We start from the raw sequence: 21099 nt of genomic DNA, 5'->3' as shown, positions 1-21099 counted from the left end.
CTATTCTTCCACCGTCAGCAGGAGGTTGCAGACTTTGGAGTTGGCCCGGTGCAAGGCAAACTCCCGCCCAGGCATGGTGCCTCGTCTGCCTTTTCGAGTGGTGTTGCTCTGGCTCCCGGCAGATTTGGAAACTGTGAAGATTTCTCTGTGGGACAAGGTGACAGCAAGATGGTAAGGAGGCTGTGGTGGTGGTGGACGTCATCTTCCTCCCAGACCAGCATATTCACCATCTCCTGATGGTCTAAACGTGGTGTTTCCACCCATGCATCATGAACTTGTGGTGGTGTTCCCCTATTCCTACCAGTTTTGACCCACCCTGCTCAAAAAGTGCATAACCATTAATTCCCTCCTCTCTCCAAGAAGCCCTCCTTTATCTCAAGCATGTCATGATGTTTCTACAGTATCCGGCCATATCCAGAGATTACCTGTATGGAACCTGCTCCTCTCTCAGCTGCAGGCACATGAGCACTGGGCTGCTAGAAAACCTCAGCATGGTGTCAAAGTGGATTGAGGTCTCGACTTCTGTCTGGCTTCTCAGGGTGGCTTGGAGGAAAGGGGCATCTAGTTCTGCCTGGAAATCAATGGTGAGGCTTCCCCTGCAAGACAGAAGCATTTGAATCCGGTCACTGAGCAATGGCCCTGTGCTGGCCACTGTGCACTGGCACCAAACAACCCTTTTAAGCATCTTAATTTTAGATCTGGCCATGGAAAAGGATTGTGTAACCAGTGCCCACCAGCCGCCCTACTCATTGTGTCCACCAGGTAGGGCTGGACCCAGCAGGAGAAGGGGAAGGGGCTGTGGAAAGCCAGCCTAAGGTGCTAGGTGCTGAGCCCCCCAGGTACCCTGCACCCCCAGAGCCAAGCAGTTTCTCACCCACTGACCTTGCATTGATGCTGGTTTTCAGCTCCTGCTCCCAAATGTTCACATCCATGTCAGCTGAAATGTCAAGCCCTAGCCCACCCTGGAGTTTGACAGCCACTTGGAGGCCAGACTGCAGAGGGATGACCTGGAAGGTGGAAAAGGCAGACCTTGCTATGACAGAGCACCGCTCTTGGCCGAGCAGCTGATACTGGCAGTGACTTGTGGCTGCTGGGACTGCCTAACCCAACCCAGAAGCTGGGCTTGCATGGGAGAAACTCCAGCCATGTATGTCCCATGGCAGAGCCAGCCGTCCTGCTGTTTTACCAACCACAAGAGACATCATGCAGGGCCACCTCACTCCTGGACCTCTATCCGTGGTAACATACCTAAAAACCCACTGGCTCATGCTGTGAGTTTCACTAAGATTTGGCATGGAGGCAGGTCACGTCCCTCCCCGCTGCCCCCCAAGCTCTGGTACCTGGTGATGGTCCATCAGCAGGAGGTTCCCTTTGACCACACTTGTGGGTTCTCCACTGCTTAACAGGACCTTGGCCATTAAGTCTGTATATCCCTGGAAGAAGATTATTGGCCGCAACTGAACATCAAAGAAGATAGCAGACATCCCAGCCATGAGCTCTGGCTCCTCTTCTCCTTCCAAGACGTTTTCTCCCAGCATCGACTCCATCCCTTGTGCTTCAATAGTGACCTAAAACACAGAAGCAGACCCATGCTAGTGCACAGAGCAAAGCTGGAGAGGTTGTTTCATGCCCTGCAGTGCTATTTGAGTTGCTCTGCTTGTCCAGCCCTCCAGCAGGCACCCTTTGAAACAGGAAGACAGTGATGGGGTGGGTTGGACAGGGTATCCAAGCTATCCCTGAGCACTGTGCAGCAGCAATGTTGCATCCCCTGTTTTTTGGGGGAGCAAGCCCTCCCTTCTCCAGAGCAGACCTGTCTGCCTTCACATCAACGATGGGAGGTATGCGTTTATGTATTTCTGATAAGGAGCATACTGAGTGCAGAGGTGAGGTCAAACACCGTAAAGAGGTTAAGAGGGGACACAGTTGAGGTGGTGGGACCACTGGGTTGATGCCGTCTCCCCCCTCCACCTATGTGCCCCCCAGCTGCTCTCCCAGAAGCACACCTGAGCTGCGCGAAGCTGCCAGCCACGGCTGAGCAGGGAGAAATCAGAGACACTCTTCCGTAGAAATCCACCTTCCAAAAACAGCAGGTCCAGCCTGAAGGTGGAAAGCAGGTCCTGGGTGACTGAAAGGCAGACAGACACCTGTAAGTATCCCTGGGCAGCACCTGGCACGTCTCTTTTTGTGAATGAGTCACTGAATGGTGGTGAGCCATAAACGCTCTGAGAGCAGCATCAGGGGATGAAGACTAATAAGAAAATACAGAGCCTGTAGGTGGGATGTGCAAGGCTGGGATGCCAGAAAGCAGGTCCCCTGTGCCACCAAGTCAGAGCTCGGCAAGACAGAGTGGCTTCTTAAAAAAGCTCATCCAGATGGATTGCAGGAATTGGGAGGTCACTAGGTAAGTCTAAAAGCAGGATCCTCAGAACTCCATGGTAGTTTGTAAGCCTCCTCAACAGATTGCATGGCTAGTCCTGTAAGAGCTGTCCCACCTATGGTCAGGGTGGCTGACCTGCACGGATTTTATATGTTAGATGTTAAATATCTGATAAAGCTAAATGATTCAGAGGGAAAAGCCTCTCTGTGGTGTCTCCTTCCATTCTTGCAATAATCAAAGGATTCAGCATTGCAATGTTTTTCTTCCAGGTATTGGCTATTTTGCTTCCACCTACCCCCTACAAGGCTAGACTGAGCTAATTTGAAGGAGGACAGAAAAGAGAGCTGAGGGGCAAAGATTTAAGCAGATATTTAGCAAATGTTGATTGCCGCAGTCTCTCTGAAGTTTGATTTTATCTCAGTGCAAGGACTCACCTCTTTGAAGAGCTTATTAAAAATTCCTAAGGAAGCTAAGTATCTTGACTCATCGGCAAAAGCACAGAAACTCCCACTTACAATTTACCATTGGCTTCATCTCCAGCTGAAGTACCTCTTTCAAATTAGCAGATTTAGGGAAACTATGTGGCACAGCCCAGCCCCCCTGCTGTAGGGGTGTCAGAGAAAGATGTATGTATTTTGGGTGGTGGCAACCAGCCAGCCTTCAGCTGGTGCTGGGGGACATGCTCAGAAACCTCACACTGAGATTTTGGGGCATTTCTATAAAGCTGAGGCTTCCTCTGAAAGCTGCCTTTCCCTACCAGCCACTCCTTTAGCCGTTTGAGGGGACCATGGGGTCAGTGTTCTCCGTGGTGTCACCTGTCAGAGGTCCTGAGAAAGAAGAGGAGATGCCAGCTTTTGAGAAGAAGTTGTAATTATTTATCTGTGGGTCTCCCATGATGTCCTTCATTATCTTCCTGGAAGCAAGAGGGAAAGGGTGTGTTAGCACTGGGAGGGAAGGAAGGGAAAATGTCAGTGGTCATTACAGAAGGCTGTACAGAGAAGGAAATATAAATTTCTGAAGTATTTATCCTGGTCACTGACTGCCCAGAGAAATGTGATCAAAAAAAGGAAACCAACAGATGCGGCCTACCCTGGAATTTCCCTCTCCTCCGGTTTATTAGGATAAACCAGTCAGATGTTTTTGTGCAGCTTTTGCTTAACTCTGAAAAATGTTAGTGCTCAGTTCGTTTTGTGCAGATAGGAAGATTAATGCAGTTACAAATCGTGCCCTGCCCTGTGAGCCAGAGCTTTGGCCTCCAAGGACTCTGCTGAAACCACAAGTCTGGGTCCTGCTGCACTGGGGCAGGATGAGGAGGGACGCTGGGTTTTGGCTGGTTGGGTGGCATCTGTATCTTTTCCTCTTCCAGGAGCTGGGAATTTCTGGGACAGCCTCGGTGCCAGCTCCAAGAAGTGATGCTAGCAGGCTTTAAAGGCACACTGGGTCAAAAGCCACAGCTTGAGTGTGGAGGGGGAGAAAAACGTGATGTAGGGCTAGGGTAAAAAATGCAACCTTCCCCTCCAGACCCACCTTGCCGGGTGGTGGTCAGCATGCAGGCTGTTCCAGACCTTCAGGAGCAAAAATGTTGCTGTCTCTGTCTCCAGCTCTTTGGCAGCTAGCAGGATGTTGATGACATCCATGGGTGAGGGCTCGTTATCTAGGAGGATTTCTGCAGCGGCCAGGCGACACGTTTTTTCGTAGCTCTTCCTCTTCTCGTGCAAAATCCTCCTCATTGCTCGTTTCACCTGATATGAGAGGGCAATTAAAATGGTGGTGTTAGGGTGGTGATGTGCAAGTGTTGGTTCTGTTTGGACCCTGATGACTTGGCTTTGAATGGGAAGAGGAGCACCAAGCCTTGGCACCTTCATTTCGTACCTTGCTGGAGATGTGCTGAGCGGGGAATTGCTGCAGAGCAGAGATGGCAGCGGCGGTGATAGTGGCAGGACCCTCCTCGGCATGGTCCAGGAGGGTGGGGATGGTTTCAGGGAGCATTGCGTTCCCCAGGGCCAGCAGATAAATGACCACCTCGGACTCCTTCTCGGCCCCCTTTAGCCCCCTGAGGATGGTTTCCACCCCGCGTTCCACCTCCTGCTCGGGATTTGCAGGAGGGCAGAAAAGCAGAGTGGGGTGAGGGACAGGAGACATTCTGGGCAGCCCCAGAGGTGGCGCCAGGGGTGTCCGAAAAAGCCAAGCGTGGGGTTTTGCAGAGGACCCACCTGCAGCCCACACAGCTTCTGCTGGCACAGCTTGCCGACCAGAGACCCCATGGCAACTATCCCTGTCTCCTGGACATCAGGGGCTAGCTGCTTCCCATCCAGCTTGTCCTGGCCACCAGGAAAGGGGTATTAGGAAGCAGAGAAAAAAAGAGGGTGAAAAAGAGAGAGGGAGAGTGCGTTTTACCTTTTACCTCAAAGCTTTTGCCAAAAAAGTAAGGGGAAACTGGTTCTTAACCGCCTTGAAGGAGGCAAGGCATGGTTTAAAATGCCATTTTTTCATGGTGGCTTTTAATTAAGCTTCTATTATCTGTAATGCACTGATATAAATCACTTTCTTCACTTTCCTCTGAGGAGTATCTACTCTCATTGCCAGTGTCCCATTAAAAGCGCATAAAACAATCCCACAAGCAGGAAGATATATTTCTATGGAATCATATTTTCCTCTTTCAGGAAAACATGCTTGTTATTTCCTCCTGCCTGAAATGGGGTGAGGATCCATCCTGGACTGAGGACCCTCAGGGAGGGAAAGAAATATCCATACTTACTAACACCAGGCGGAGAAGCTCTCGTGAAGGCCGGGGAGAGAAAGCTGCCGCGTAGAGAAACTTCTCCAGCAGGGACTTGCGCTCCTTGCTGAAATCCAGAAAGTCTGAGAGAGCTGCCAAGGATGCCACCGACTGTGCAGCTACCGCTGCCTCCACAACAAAGGGGCTGGAGCAAGAAGGAGGAGGTTATCAGTGGCACGACCCACTGATAGAACGGGAGAAGAAACAAGGTACCCTGTGCAGCTCCTCATCCCTCTTTCTCTTCTCCATGCTCTCTTCTTGCTTTAACTCTTGGGAGCTTCAGTTCATGGGTTAAGAAACCTGGAAGGTTGGCTCTTGCTCTAAACTCACCCACCTCAAGGTATTCCACTGCAGAGAAGAGTCTGGCCACAGCACCCGCACCAACAAAGAATGGATGCTATGGTGGATGGTCCGAAAATGACAGACCTCCAATGACATTTGCAGAAAGCCTTGCTGGAGTATTTGCTCCGCTTCAAAGCCAGCAGGAAAAAAGGAAGAGAGGAAAAAAAGAATAGCAAGCCATGCAGTGTTTGTACAGAATAGGCATTAAATAAAACCACACTTGGATTAGTCAGGATGACTGCCTGGATCAGGTATGGTGTATGGACCAGCACTAAATGACCCTAGTTGCCAGGACCAGGAATGACCCTACATGCCAGGGTTCTACACGCGCGGAAAGCCAATTTCAACAAGGTAACTCCTAGGAGTCTCACAGCATCTCCTCTGGTGCTCTCCTCAGCAGCTGCAGAACATCTCTCTTCTTCGCGCTGTGCAGCATCCGGATGAACCTCTGGAACTGCCAGGTTGTTGCCACCTTTGAGGTGTCCATTTTGACTCTCTGGCTGTCAAAATCCTTCAGGTAGGCTCTCAGCTGCAAAGATGAAGTTTGGTAGGTGGGATTTAAGGTCTTCTAGCCCCATTATCATGGAATAATGTTTATACAGGAAATATTTAGGAGTGGGAGGGACCCATGGGGATCATGTAGTTGCCTGCAGGCATCTACTGCAGCTTCCCACCCACCACTGAGGACTTGTGTTAAAGCCCCAGTTTGTGGTATCTTCCAGGAAAACATCAGAAGAAACCAAGAGGATCGCTGATGCCTGAAAGTTGTTGAAATTCCACATTTCCTAGGTGAAAAGTCTGGAGGACGTGAGGAGGCAGAAATAAGCTCTTGTTCGTCCTTGCCAGCCTGACCTGCAGTGGAAATATTTCCTGACCTCAGACCTGTGATAAGTTTAATGCAACTGCATGTGCCAGCTGTGCTGCAGGTTATTTCCCCATCAAGGGAACACAGCTATGCCTGGGGGGGACAGAGGAGTCCCTTCCACCATGGGTAGCAACACTAGACACTATTTGGGAGAGGTAATAGGTCAGGCTGCTGCTCTACAGCACTCCCAGGGTGGCATCCTGCCTTGACAGCAGTCACCAGCCCCTTCAAATACACCACTGTGGTTGAACCCTAAATTCTACAGCCTTCTCCTGCCCACCCTGGTGCCCAGCCTGGGGGAGAGCACGTGGCGAGTTTTGCGGGTGGGCAGCATCACTGACCGATGGGCAGTGGGTGCAGACCCTCCTGAAGGGCAGGCTGGCCATGCCCAGGGTCTGGTGCTGTCCCTCTGTGCCAGCCAGTGCATCCTCAGGGCTTCGTCCAGACACCTCTGCTGGGCCGGGCATTGGAGGAGACACTAGCTGGAGCTGCTGCCTGTGGAGGGAGAAGAAGCCATTGGGGAGCACTTTGTCATTTACATCTTCCATGGCTCAGAGGCTGGTTGGGTTCATGCAGGGTTGCAGAAGGAGGAGATGTGGGTGGAAGCTGTCAAAAGGTGCTTGGTGTTCCCTGCCTGCCATGCCCAGCTGCTGCACCTTGTCCCTGCTGCCTGCACCAGTCTGTGCCCGCCAAGCTGGCAGGAGAGCGGCGAATACTTCAGCTCTAATAGATGCACCTTCATCCCCTGCCAGGCTGCCCAGTTCAGGTGGTGATATGGGGACATCACTCACCTTGAACTGATTTTGATGCTGGTGGTGGATCTCAGGGCTGGAGACAGCACGTGGCTTTCCTCTGCCAGCACCGACTGGAGGAGGTTGTCTTTCACCATGTACTGGCTTCTGCTGGTGGGCTGCCACTGGACTCGAAAAATCTTAAAAAAGGAAAAGCAAGGAGAGAAAAAATGCAACCTTTTCTCTCTTCTCCTCTCCCCAGGAGATTTCTCTCCTTTTTATTAGCAGCAAAAGAGTTTTCCAGTCCACAAAGTTGCCTGCTTTGCTTGCAAAACATAGGAAAAGAAAATCCAGAAGAGCCTGACCTCTTGCCAGATGTGGGAGAAGGTGACACCTGGTGAGGACCATGGTGAAGGGATGCTCTTGCCCATGGCTGATGTGGGGAGCCAGACTGATCAACACCAAACAGGCTTTCTCTTTCACTACATGGTGGTATCATGCTGGTCAGCCATGGAAGAAAAGGGGAGCAGAGGGAGCAGGGGTTATTCCTGCCTGGCATGGGTGATGCCTGGAGACTGCAAACTGGAATCAGTGCCTCCCAATGCATTGCCCTTCCTTCAGGCCCATTCCACAGCCGCACAGTATGGGAAGGAGGTATGGCACTCAGTGCCAAAACCTGCCTCATCCTGACAAGCATCAGCAAGGACGTTCTCCGAGAGAAAGAGAAAGCTAAGCAACAGCAATTTCCACCAAGCTTATGCCAAAGAATGCTTGGCTTCCTTGCGTGGTGACCTTGGGGAAGCTCACTGGATTTTTTCCTTCCAAAAGAAATGACGCACTTGCTGGACTTCACCTCTGCCTTGTTTCCCAGCTGCGGTGAGGGGAGCACTGGTCATGCTGGGAGATGTTATTGAAGCAGCTGGGCTTGCACGTGGCAGGTCTTGGGGAGGAGGAAGAGCTGAACCATGTGCAAGCAGTGTTTTTTGACAGCAAATGGCATTAGGGATAATAACATCACTATTTTAATAGAGAGGTTTTTTATCCATAGGCTTTGCCTTTTACAGAGCTGGGCAGCACTGTCATTTTTCTGTTACAGCTACAGATACAGGCACGGTCCAGAGAGCTGCCTCAATCCAGATGGCAGGTTTGTGTGAAAACCTTATTGCCAAAAATGTGCTATGCAGGGTTCGTTACTTTCTTGGGTAAGTTTGCTATGAATCATACCCCAGAAAGCTTTTATTATATGAACACTCAGAATTTGACTGCCAGGTGTCAAGACCCTTGCCAAAGCCTGTGGGCTCTCTACGTGGTGATGCCCATTTTTATATTGAATTCAGTAGAATTTATATACTTTGAAAAACCTGTTGATTTTAATCGTGGCAGGTATAGCTGCATTAAGACCCACAGAGTTTAATCTATGTCAAGGCTGAACATGGGCTACTGCTTTAAATGAAGCAAGCAGCAGTTTTTGGTCCTGTCCCTGTCAACCTAATCCAGTAAATCTGAGGTCCACAAAACGTTTCTGTATCTCCACCTTCCCAAGCAGGATTAAATGATGGGTCAGAAGCGATAACAAGGATGGGGATGGGATGACCCAGGACATCTTTTCTTCTCCTACCCACCTTGAAACCATATGCTTCTCCCAAGGTATGTTGGTGCATCCCACGCTGGGTATGGGTCTAAGAGCTAGAGTCCCATTCCAGGCTGGTGCAGAAGGCTGAAGCCAGCTGGGAGTGGGACTCAAAGCCCACCTGCAGCAAGATTTTTGGGACAGCCCTGATGTACTTGACATAAGTTGAGCCCACCACCGTGAGAGCAATGCACTTGCTTTGTTTACAGAAGTGAATCCAGAGTTCAGCTTTGTGCAGCTGAGGAGATCCTTTGTCTTTGTGATGGAATGGTTGGACACAGTGTATGTGACTTGACAGCTCCCAGAGATGTCCTCCTGAAACGCAAATATTAGTGACCATGGGTAAGGGTGATCAGCTTTGACTGAGCCTGAATAAAATGATCTGTGTAGAGAACAGACACAAAGGACAAACTGAGAAACAGAAAAGTCATCAAAAAGCTAGAAACTGGGCTGTATTTGGGGGTCTTGGGTAGCTCCAAGTCCATCTGGGCAGAAAATTTGCTTTTGCAAATTAAAGCTAACACCAGCAGCATCATCTTTGTGCCTGCATTTTGGGTTTTGAGGTTATTTCATGTTGGTCACAGGTTACTCCAGGACCAGTGGAGCTCTGGATGGAGGGATTTCCCTTCCATTTGCTGGCTGCTGGCTGTGCTGAACAACAAAAATCCCGCTTGGCAGAAATTCTTGTAGAGGTTTTTCTCTACTATTCCTACCCTCCAGGGAAAGATGATGATTTTGTAAGTGTGTCCATTCCTGAAAATCATCTACTGATTATTTTATTTAAAATCTTCTGCCTTTCTAATAGCCATCCTTGCTCACAGCCCAGGGGCAGCTGGAACAGCAAAGCCCATGATTTTATCCTGAATTTTGCTTCCTTGGCTGAAGCAGCTGGGCTGTCTGTGCTTTGGGGCTGGCCCTCCTGCTGCAGCATGGTCCCTGGCTTTTGGCCAGAGTCTGGCACCTGCTCTGCACCTACCTCCACTGCAGTGCCTGCATGGGGCTGGAGCTGGAGCAGACTGATGATGCCTCGCTTCAGGTTCGAGATCAGGATGCTTTCTGCTTCATCCCCGTAGAAGGCTTTGACCTGGGAGGGCAAGAGGTGGTGTCTGGCTGTGGGGACAGCTCTGGGGGCCCTGCTGCTTTCCCTGCTTACAGGCATCTCCCCTGCAGCCTAAGCAACACCCTGTAGACATCTGAAGATTTTTCTCAGTAAGGTCCATATCCCTCAATAGCACAAGTTTTGTGGATGCACGCCCATGAAATTTGTCTTTTTCTCACCCTTGTTTTCCAAAGCCTTAGAGGAAAAGCTCAGAAATGAGCTTATATAACCTTATATATATATATATATAAGGACTGAAGCCATTTTAACATGGGATGCTGCAGCTCCAGCTGAACCTGCATCCTCTTTGGAGGATGGGGCTCCATATTGGACCCTGTGAGAGAGTGAATATTCCTACATTTGCTGCTCTGTCCACTTCCTTGTGCTCTGATATGAAATCAGAGGTGGAGCAAGAGTTTGTATATGCTTCGTAGCTGGCAAAAATTGGGATGTGGGCAGGAGTGCTCTGTGGAGGGCATGAGCAAGCCCAGGGGGTGTCCAGCTGACCTTCCCACTGCTCCAGGAGATGAACACTGGCTGCTGGAGCTCTGCCCGTGCCTCTTGGCTCAGTGCAATCTCTGCAGGGGGACCTCCAGTGCCATCCTGGCTCCTCTCCTCTTCTGGCTTGTGTTGGACTTTCAGGTCACGGATCTATGACAGTAGAAGATGCCAGAAAGCAGTAACCAAGCATGTCTGCTCTAAAGTTGCTATGCATTTTACCTGCAAGTGATGGCCTCTTGGTCAGAGAGGTAATTTTTCAGATGGCGTAGGCTAGAAAAGGAATGGGCTAAAGAAAGACAGCATCACTGTTCCCAGGAGGAGTTCCCAGCTGCAATGGTTTTACCACCTCACACACCTGCACCTGGAGCAGCTCTTCCCCACTTTGGTCCCTCCAGAGCTGGTGTAACTGGACCAACGCCTCAGCCTGCAGGCAGGCTCCCTGCAGGGACAGCATGGACGTGTGCTCCAGCTGGACGTCCAGGGTATAGTGGTATTGATACAGGGTCCCAGGCTGGAACAAAAGTGGCTGCAAACTCCCTAAGGAAAGATGCAAATGTTGAAGGTACGCAGTTGCAAACCTTGGTCCCTCCACTTGCTGCAGCCAGCATCCTCCACCCTAGAGAGAACCCAGACATGCAGGGACACCTGTGACCTGCATCACTTTGCCTCCTGGACATGTCATTTTTACACCAAGCAGTAGGTATAGCTGATGTGTTTGGGGGAGAACATGGGAAGGTTTTTATGGGAAATTATTTGTGCCAGCCAGTTGGAAATTTGGGTGTTTTCTGGATGACAGCTGATTCCTGCCTGTGTTTCCAGCCCTGCCTTAGAAACAATGGCCAGAGTGGGGGCTCTGCTTGGGGACTTCAGCAGGACTTTTTTTCAAGTGCCAGAGAAACACACTTTAATCCTGAAGTAAAGTTTCCTGAGCGTGCCCACAGGCAGGAGGGATATCTTGAAGTGTCTTTTCAGCATTGTTCATTAACTGGGGCAACGTCAGCATTTTTATTTAGGGGAGAAGGGAGGCCATATTCTTCATATTGTGTGTTTCCCATCAGAACTGCTAACTCTTAATTAGAACACTGACTTTGAGATAGGGCAAAATTAAATTGGTGTGGCAGCTTTAGATCAAAACTCCTTGCTTTAATCTTATTTATCTACAATTATTTGGAGTCCCTTTCTCTTCCTCATATTAAAATACAGTTGCAGGGAGGAGGGTTGCCTTTGTCATGACATAAGCAGTCTAATCTATTTTCTAAAGTCACTTGAAATTCTTCTGCACATCTGATGCACTTGTTTGGCTTCTGAAATGTTTTATAGTTTTGCTATTTTTGCTATAATAACAAATGAAAGAAATCAATGGAAATCCAGCTCACTCCCTGGGGCTTTCCTCCATCAGCCGGACTGAAGAATTTCTATGTTTCTGCACCATGTGCAGTTAAAAAAGCTCCAGCTTTCCGGTCTTCCTCACCCCCCAGGGAGGACTTCTATGGTCCCAAAAAATTTCCCCACCTTAGGAGGTGCTCAGACTGTTTGCAGCTGAGGCAATAATTCTTCCCTCCCCGGCCAGAGACTGGGGAGATGTTGCATTACGGCAAGCCCCAGGAGGCTCTTTGTGCACTGGGATGAACATCCCGCCTATTGGGGCATCCGGACCCCACCATGTCCCTGGACCCCAAGCAGCCCAAAGTCTCTTACCTTTTGCTGTGCTCACAAAGGAAAAGCAAAGAAGGCCAATGTATCCCAAAGCTGCCTGCGGATTCATGGTGGGCTCCGGGAGCTGGGCGGGAGACCGGGAAGAAAAGGGGGGTGGGAGAGGGAGCTATCCAACAAAAGTGGGCAAGATTTGCAACGTCAGGCGATGGGGCCCAAACTTCTCCCTATCCCAGCCTTACACATCCAAGGAAAAGCAAATAATTAAACCTTTGCACCAACCCCCAGCAGCCACGGAGGGTTTGGAAATCAGCTGAGGTTTGCCAAAGAGCAGCGGGAGGGGAGGAAAGCTGCAAAAAGGAGCTGCCAGAAGCATTACAGGGTGGAGAGATTGCCAGTTTGTCTTGATACGGGAGGGGGATGCTCAGAAAGCCGCCCTGTCCCTTGGTGAACCATCTCTTCCCACCAGAAGGGGAAGAAATGGTTGCTTTTAAAAGAAAAGACCCGGAAGGGGGAAAACAGCTTTTCCATCCTTTTAGTTAGAGACTGGGATCTGCAGCCTGGAGGCTCAAGTTACTTAAAGGGCCAGGCTGGAGGGGGATGGGGAGACCACACTGATGAGTGGGAACCTGAACACTGTTACCCCTCAAATACAGCATGGGAAAGGGGCTAAGGAGGGGGGCTTGGCTGGTTGTGCTCCACAGAGCCTTCTAAGCCCTTGGCCCACCAACTGTGCTTTTGTTTTTCCCATGCATGAACTTTACGATTGCTGAGTTTAATTAGTTCCTAAAGACTATAGACTGCAAAGGCCCAGAGTCCCTAGAGGTGGTGATGTGGCTTAGGGTCCTGAGAGACCTTTTTGCCAAAAAGAATGGGTGAGTGGGAGAGGGTCGGGCACATCGCACCCTTCTTGTGCAGGGATCTGAGAGGCAGTAATGTCTTTACGGAAGTGATCTGCATATTGAGTGGGACCAAAACCCAACGGATTTGGTGTTACGGCGTTTTCAAGGGCACATCTTCCAGCTCTGCATCGCTGCTGGGCTTTTGGGGCACTACTGTGACCTGAGAGGCAGGGCAAATCCAGCTGTGAGCTACCTGGGAAGAGTCCAGCTGCAGGTTTCCCATATGTGGTGTCTCCACTTGGTCCTCTGATGGTCTTTATGGACAAATATCCCATAGTTAGATTGAAGCATTTTCTTCTCTTTATGATTGTCTCTCCTGCTGGTCTGTCATCTTTTCATTCAACAGTTTCCTGTTTCATTTGACCATTTGCCATGAATTGGCTACTCAAGGTGTACCCGCAGGGTGTGACGCCGTTAGTTGGAAGGGTCTGCCTGCATCAGCTTCTCCTCCTGGGATTCATGGACCCGGGGTACTTCTGCTCTGCCAGTGTGCACTGATAGAGCAAAGCAAGCTGGGGTTGGAGAGCACTCCTGCTGAACATTGAAAGCTTAGCTTTCTAGCCAGGGTGGGGAAAAATGAAATATTTCAAGGAGCAAAGTGGCTGTCGAGGGTCTAAGTCCTGAAAATCAGGTCTAAGTCCTGAAAATCGGGTCCCAGAGTGTCTGTTGTTTGCAGCTAAACACGCTGCCTGGAGAGGAAAGGCAAACAGAAACAGCTTGTGAGAAAGACCCTGTTGATAAGGAGGCCTCAGACTGGAACTGCACTTTGACAGGTTTGCTTATTTATATTTGGCTGCTGAGTCCTCCCAGGATCGGGGTGTGGGAAGCCGACAAGCTGCAACCTGTGTTCCTGTAGGCAGCTCTGGACTGCTGATCGCTACCCACCGGGAAGTTTGAGAGGCAAAACCATGTGACAATCACTCGGCAGAGTTTTCCCAGCAGACCCAGGGAAGGGAGTTTATCCACTGCCTGTGCTGCTGGGGATGAGCTGCTGAGCTCCCACTTGAAATCTGGATAAGAGGTCTCTTGCTGTCATTTCGTGATCGCCTTTCTTATAATCTCATCCTCATGACAAGATAGCAATGGGCAGGGAAAGTAGTCACGTAGCTGGAAAGTCAGCAGGGATGGGATTTATCTCTAGGTTCCTAAGTCAGGTCTCTAGACTAAACCAAGCATCCTGGATCCTTCTAAAGGCAGCAGAATGAGAGAGGTGTCTTTGGAGGATGCTACATGCTGCTTGTCTTGGGCACTGCCTTACTGTGACATTAATCTCCCTCTGATGGTATTTATTTAACTCCATCAGTTATGTAGGAAATTTAATACCTAGCTCAGACTTTGATGTGTAACTTTGAAATGAATCCTGCTCTCTGATGTGTGGCTTTGCCAGTCACTGTGACAATTTCTCTGCCTGGAGGGAAAACTCCCCCAGATTTGTTAGTGCAGGAGGGGAGGCTGGGATGCGCAGTGAGCTCCAGTGCCTGTTTTCACCTGGTTTCTCTTCCTCTAGACCCGGTTCTTGCTTTTGTCTCTGGGAGAATCTGTGAAAGATTAAAGCAGAAAAAATCAGACATTTCATCTTCCTGGTGCTGGTCATGAAGATAAAGGGCAGATGGCTTTGCTTGTTGCTCGGTGTTGCTGTGTTTGTCCATTCCATAGTGACTATAGGACACCATGGCTGTGGGTCTTGGGAAAAGCACTGCTGCCCAGCATCACTGCATAGTTATGCATACTCTGTGCTTTCATCCACCTTCTGCTCAAGTGACAGGATAAACATAGTGAGCTTTGAATCCATCCCACAGCTGAAACAAAAGAAGGGGAATGGAAGTATTCGTGCATAATTAATTTCACCAGCATCCTGATGCATCTTCTCCCACATGCTGGTTTTTTCTCTGTACATGGGGAAGCCCCAGAGCATGGTCTCCCAAGGCCCCTGCTCGACTCCCTGGACCTGCTTCTGTGCTGATCCTGGGAGGCCAGACCCCCTGTGCTCCCTGGTCTCTGCCCTACCGCCTGTGGGTCAGGCTGGAGGCTGGCAGCTGCAGTCTCCAACAAGCCCTGACTGATGCTCTTTTCAGTAAGAAGAGGGCAAAGAGGAAGCAGAAGGAAGTGTGTTTCCACTGTTGCATTAAAAGTTTTGATAGCAGTGTCACAAGCCGATCCTATCTTTTAGATCTTCACTTTATTTCCACTCCAAATTTAACCAACTTTTGTAAGGCCTCCAATTTGCTCAGTGTGCTTCCCAAACCCATCTAGGGCTGTCATGCTTTTGGAAAGATGCCTTATGAAACTCTGCAAACCTACAGACAGATGCATGGTCCTAAAAACAGTGCTTCTGAAATCCTGGGTGTTCCTCCAGCCCCTCACCTATCACCCAGGGGAAATGTGATCTCCCATTTCCATCCAGGCACAACCTGCTAGCGCAAGTCCTCTTCTAATAAATTAATATTGTGTGGTCAAGGATTTGTCTTCATCTTCTCACTTTCTTATTTGGACGCTGTGCTGCTAATTCCCTTAGAAATGACATGGTGGCAAGCTCTATGGACAGAACTGGGATATTGAGCCTGGTCCTGGAATCACCATGGGGGAGTCTGGCTGCAGGACCTGATGCAGCAGCTCTGAAACTTATTGGCAGAGTAGAGCAAGAACGGTCAGTGTAACCAGGTCACTGTGCCCCAGGGTCAGAGGCACACAGTGATCTTGCCACTGAGGTGTGACGTCAGGGTGGACTTTGGCAAAGGGTGGTCAATCTGCCCAGATGCTGAACTTACCTAGATGAAAGCAGAATGGAGGCAAAAGGGATTGTTGCATCAAAGCCCATCAACTGCAAGCCTCAACTCATGGGGGTTTTCAGGGGATTTTCGGGTGCAGATTCTCGTCAAAAAGGTCTAGTGGAAATAATAAGACCCAAACACTCCTTACCCAGGGGAGTACAGTGGCCAGTCTCTAGGCTTGGAGGCTACTGTACTGGGCTCTGAACTGGGGACATTGCTGCACCATCTCAGGGTTTTCACAGCACAGTTCTTGGCTAGCTGAGGAGTTTCCAGCTCTGTTTCCAGTATCTGATCACACTGGGGCAGATGGGAGGGTGGAAGGAAAGACTCCCTAAGGGAATCTTCCTTTCTCATTTTTGGCACATAATCTTTATGCACCCTCTCCTGCCTCTTATTATTCAGGAGATTTTAGAAAAAACCTGGAAGCAAGCAGAAAAAACTCCAGTAATAAAATATGCAGACAGCCCAGAGGGGGAAGCAAGAGATAATGAAGAGTGCATAACAGACCCTAGGGGTAAATCTTTACAGGGTGACTCAGTGGAAAAGAGCAAAGGCAAAGAGCAAAGGTTGCTGGCTGCACCCCCAGAGCAGGGGAAGAGTCATTCTCCCAAGGGACACTGTGGCTGCTGCTAACCAGGACACCCCACAGCAGGTCCCCTTAGCAGTGAGGATGATTCACCACTGAGCAAACTGCTGAGGGAATTGGGGGATGCTCCATCCCTTGGTAACCTCAAAGCCAGGACAGCTTTGCTGGAAGACATTCAGCAATGCAAGAACAACCAGGTGAAATTCTTCAGCTCTGCTAAAGGCAACAAATGATGTGCTGTAATAATCTATAGAGGCTTTATTTCCCATTCAGTGCCACTCATCTTTTCTACTATGGACCAGAAGCTTGTGAAAGCAGATCTTGCTGTCTGCCTCTCTGACACAGCCACCTCAGCTCCAGCTCTTTTCCAGGCACTCCAATCTCTTTTCCTTACCATAAACTCACTCTTGCTGCTGGAAGGAGAGGACAGCTTGCCCTCTGACAAGCATTGTGTCGTGCTTTGATCCTAATTTCAAAGGTGTCCCCTTCCAGCTTCTCTCAAATCCCTTCACTGCTCCCATATCAGCTTTTTCATGGCCTGTGGCCCCCCATGGTTTTCTCCGGTGGTCCTCCTTGCCTTTCATCTGCAGCCACTGATAAATCCTGGTCTGCTCTCTGGGGTGCTGGAGTTGGGACTCTGTCAGCTTGGCTGTGTGCTGAGGCAGGACTGGGCTCGTGATTCACAACAGGGAAAACAGCTGTGTCAAACCAGTTCTTGGTTTGGCTCAAGCACCTTTGTTTTTGTTGCTGGAGGCGTTGGCTTTGTGTGATGAAGGCAGACTTCCAGTGCCACAGGGAAGAGGTTTCCAGGGTTCCAGAGACAAGTTTGTACATGATAAAGGATGCATATTGCATGGACTCAAGAATTTGGATGGGAAACCTCAAAACTTGTGTTGGGGAGCAGGATTCCTCTGGCTGTGCCTCTCATCCTGGGCGAGGTGCTTTTTTAAACTTCCCTTGTCGGGAGGAGACTCCCAACAACCCTTGAGGTTCTGAAACCGCTCAAAAAAACCAGGACTGAGAAAAGTGATGGAGCAGCCTCTGACTGAATTTAATTCAATTTTTCCTCCTTGTTGTATCCTCTGTTTCTTTCTTCCTTTCTAAATAATGTTCAGCTGCAAAGCCCCTCATCATGCCCCTCACAGCATCTTTTCCTGCCTTGCCACCCTCTTTTTTGCTGTTGCAGTGGTAGAGAAAGCACTGACTGCCAACAAGGTCCCCCAGTTCTTCCCTCCAAGGCAAAAGAGAAAAACTGAAAGTGTCTGAGCACTTCCTGCATAGTTGTGCTGGTGGCACTCAAAAGTCTTCAAAAGCCCTGAGCAGAGAGATGTCCTCTTGTTTTTCACCCTCCTGTCTTTGCATGCTGTCACACCCCCAAGCTGGTCCCACACCAGAATTGGGGATGGCAGTGAAGCTCTGTTTGATTCCCTCCCATGGATGGGTAAAACCAAACCCTTGCCTTGCTACAGAAAGACCTAGGTGGGGAGTCAGGCTTGCAACAAAACGGTCTGGTGTGGGGATCAAGGCAGCGGGCAGGCAGGACAGGACCTTCTCTGATGGATGGTCCACCTTGCTCCACTTAATTGGGGTACTTCTGATCAGGTTTCTTGCAGCAAACCAAGCTAAAGGCAATGATGAAATTTAATGGTGGTGTGTCTAGCTTAATTTCCATAGTAATTGCACTCGATTAGGAAACAGGCAGGTGACACAGTGAGTCTCAGCTGTGACTACATGGTCTCTGCTGCTAGCAGAAGGTGATGTACTTCTGCCTGTCACCAGAAGAGCCCTCCCTAAGATGCTCTCCCCACTGCCCTGTGGACACAAGTGACATATCTGAAATCTGACAATGTCTTTGTGTGGTTCAGAGCCATTTCAGCTCAAACAGGCAGAAGAAGTTACCAGGTGGAGAAAGTGACCTGGTAGCCTCTGATTTTGTCTTACAGCTACATGTTTCAAATGTAAAGTCCATGCTTTCCCACAGGGTGACCACTGATGGGTTGTTTGCTTATGCAGCAGCTGAGCTGCCATGCTGCAAAGGTCACCAACAACTCTTTAAAGGCCAGTGCTTGAGTATCAGGTGGAGAAGCTGAACTGTCCATTCCCCATCTAAGCTATTGCCTCTCTAAGCTAGGACCATGGAGGCAACTCCTTCATGGGAAATCATGGAGAAAGCTTGAAGGAGTGTCTTCTGCAGCCTCTTGGAGCTCCTTGGGAGCAGATTATGATGCTCTCCTCCAAAAGCGTGCAGTACTTTATTAGAGTGATTAGAGGTAAATACAGCCATGCAACACTCCTTCAGGTGTGCCTGGAGGATGCTTCCTTAGTGCTTTTCTAATTCTTGTGTTTATAAACCTGTGCAGACTCTTCTCCTGCTAAATGCTGCTCTTTAACACAGATGGAGCCTTCACTGCCATGCCTATTAGACAGGGAGGAGCAGGTAAGGCCCACGCCATATGGGACACACTGGCTGGGAGGATCCATGGAGCCAAGTGTGTCCAGTGTAAAGCTGAGGGCCCTAATGGGCCATATCGGCTCTAGGGAGACTCACCTGAGGCCTCCACCCACACCCACGGGCCCAGGAGCATATTTAAGCTCAGCCTGTGCTGGAGTCTTGGTATCTGCTCTGTCTGTCTCATATCTGCTGTTCTTGGGTGGACCCAAAGCTGTTTTATGCCCTTGGTGCTTTGGGGAATGCTGATGGAGCCTTTTATGGGGCTTCAGCCTCAGATGCTTCTAGGCAGAGCCTTTTTGGGCATGCACTGTGTGTACTGGGTCACCCTATCTCATCCCCTTTGTGTTGTCTGGGGTCATGGATCATCTAAGGAGCTGTTATCATTCCCAAAGTGTCTGCTGCTTCCTCCTGTTTCACCTTGCACAGGTCTCTGAGGTAGGTGGGATGTACCCTGCAACCCTTTACTGCCTAATAGTTTTTTGTTGGGCCATGTATGTTGAGCACCTGAGGTCTGACTCTGCCACTAGGCTTTATCATATAAATGGGATGAGATAACAGGAGCAATACTGTGCAAATTTATTTTTTTCTACAGGGAGAAACTGCTTAGGTGATGATACATACTCCTGCAAAGTAACCCATGGGCTGCCCTGTGAGCAAGGGCAGGAAAGTATCTGACTTGGTGCTGGTGTTACCCTTCTAAAAAGAAAACAATATTCAAAAACAAGTGAAAAAACCTCAAACGTGGTCAGGTAACAATGGTAAATACTTGGCTTTGAGAGGTTTAGAGCTATTTTATTTGCGAATCTGTCTTGTTTTTTTATACAGGTCTGGTCTTGGACCAGACCTTCTTAAGATAGTTCACCTAAGTCTGGTCTGGCAACAACAAGTGTTCTCAGCCTATTTTTTCACAATTGCTCCCAAGAAAAGACTTATTGTGCTACCTGGGTGGAGGAATGCAGTCAAAACAAGTTATGGGTCTGTGATGAGACATATAAAAAGAGCTATTCTCTACCAACCCTGTGCAGAGTCTTGCAAGCCCCCTGTTTGCAAGGCACTGTCTGAGTGCTTTGTGCTTTATTGTGTGGAGGTTGCTAGGCTGCATTACTCAGGGCAGCAGCAAAGCCTGTCTCCTTTTTGTCTTCCTTGTTTCTCCCTCCTATCGTCTGAAACGGGGGGTGTGTGTGTCTGAAATAACCCCCGAGCTTGGCCCCTTATGAGTTGTTGGTTGCTCACTATAGCTAGGTCTTTGGGGGGCTCAATAGATGGGGTTGGGCAGGGGGGAGAGCCTGAAGCACAGCAGAATGGTAGGAGTTGGGTTTACATCTCAATCAGAGGTCTCCTGAAACCTGATAAGCTGAAGAAAAGACTTTGCTCTGTTAATGCACAATGATATTTTGTGCAATTGCAGGAAAATAGGGCAGGGATCGACTTCAAGAGATTGCGTGGCCCTTTTCCCTGTGGCTGGCTGCACTGTGATGAATGAATGCCTGACCTCTTTGCAAAGAGCTTCTGCTGATAGAGGTTTCTCCGTTTCTATAGTGAATTTATCCCAGCGCTTTACTGCTATAAAGATGTCTCATCTTGCTGCAATTTTACCCTATTACTTCTAACCCTAGCCCCAGCTGACATGGAAAGTTGTTTCTTTCCTTTATGAAAGGAATTTGAAGATACCTCAGCTGCCACCCTATTTCCTTGGTCTCACACCTCACAGGTCCTGCTTTGCAGACCCCTGCTCTTTCTCTATAAACCCTTGGTAACCAGCTGAACCAGAGGGTCCGGTTCCCCAGTTAAGGCTGTGGGGTATACTTGCTTTTCTACTTTCTAGGAGCTGTGGACAAAAGTCTGGCTATGAGGAACCCATCATGCTTCCTTTGCTCAAGCAACTGACCTTGCAGTTATTTTAATCTTCCTCTGCTGCTCTTGGTTTGGACGTTGGTGCTGATGAGGTCTTCCTTAGGCTAGTGCAAAGCACTTGCCAGAATGAAAAAGATTCAGGAAACTTTTCCTTTAAGACTGTAATGTTTTCTACAAGTCCTTGAGACGTGACCATATTTGTTAAAAACCAATGCAAATGCGCATACATTTCCCCCTCCCAGCCCCCCATGCTCTACCTTTCTGCATGGTTCATTAATTTGTAACCTCAACAAGTGTTAGGGAAACCTTTCTGATTTTGTCAATTGGCAATGCATGTGCTTTTTAATTTAGTTTAAAGATAGGTTTTTAAGTCAGGCTATGCCTGTGCTATTGATTAGAATTCTTGATTTAGTAAGTTGCTGTTTAAGAAGATCTTTGCTATGCTTCTTTAATGCCTTTCTCTGAGGGTCAAAGCATAACAGTTACAGGAGGGAGGCAGTGTTGCCCAGTAGTTGTTTATAAATATAGCATATTAAGCTAGGATACTTTAAAACACA

The 21099-nt window shown here is 49.1% G+C and overlaps 1 protein-coding gene across 1 annotated transcript; it reads right to left on the bottom strand.

Moving 5' to 3' along the window:
• LOC119153870 (microsomal triglyceride transfer protein-like) lies at positions 1-12089 on the bottom strand. Its single transcript, XM_037400817.1, has 18 exons — positions 12023-12089; positions 10680-10861; positions 10331-10474; positions 9701-9808; positions 8923-9039; positions 7155-7294; positions 6705-6858; positions 5870-6027; positions 5136-5301; positions 4591-4698; positions 4250-4462; positions 3905-4119; positions 3193-3290; positions 2004-2125; positions 1341-1568; positions 883-1007; positions 426-596; positions 1-145 (listed from the first exon to the last, which is right to left on the bottom strand). Exons 1-18 carry the CDS (start codon positions 12087-12089, stop codon positions 1-3), a joined length of 2661 nt encoding a protein of 886 aa, XP_037256714.1.
• Positions 12090-21099: the final 9010 nt, after the last annotated feature.

This window comes from Falco rusticolus, chromosome 9 (genome assembly GCF_015220075.1).
Source record: "Falco rusticolus isolate bFalRus1 chromosome 9, bFalRus1.pri, whole genome shotgun sequence".
Classification (NCBI taxonomy): domain Eukaryota; kingdom Metazoa; phylum Chordata; class Aves; order Falconiformes; family Falconidae; genus Falco; species Falco rusticolus.
Note: the sequence above shows the minus strand (reverse complement) of the source record. Positions and strands in the feature narration are given on the sequence as shown.

Excerpts from the sequence above, each read along its gene's own strand:
- LOC119153870 (XM_037400817.1), bottom strand. The coding sequence starts at position 12,089 with ATGAATCCGCAGGCAGCTTTGGGATACATTGGCCTTCTTTGCTTTTCC. Across the intron at positions 9,809-10,330 it reads TCTCCTGGAGCAGTGGGAAG|GTCAAAGCCTTCTACGGGGA; the intron begins GTCAGCTGGACA and ends TTGCCCTCCCAG. Across the intron at positions 597-882 it reads AAAACCAGCATCAATGCAAG|GGGAAGCCTCACCATTGATT; the intron begins GTCAGTGGGTGA and ends TCTGTCTTGCAG.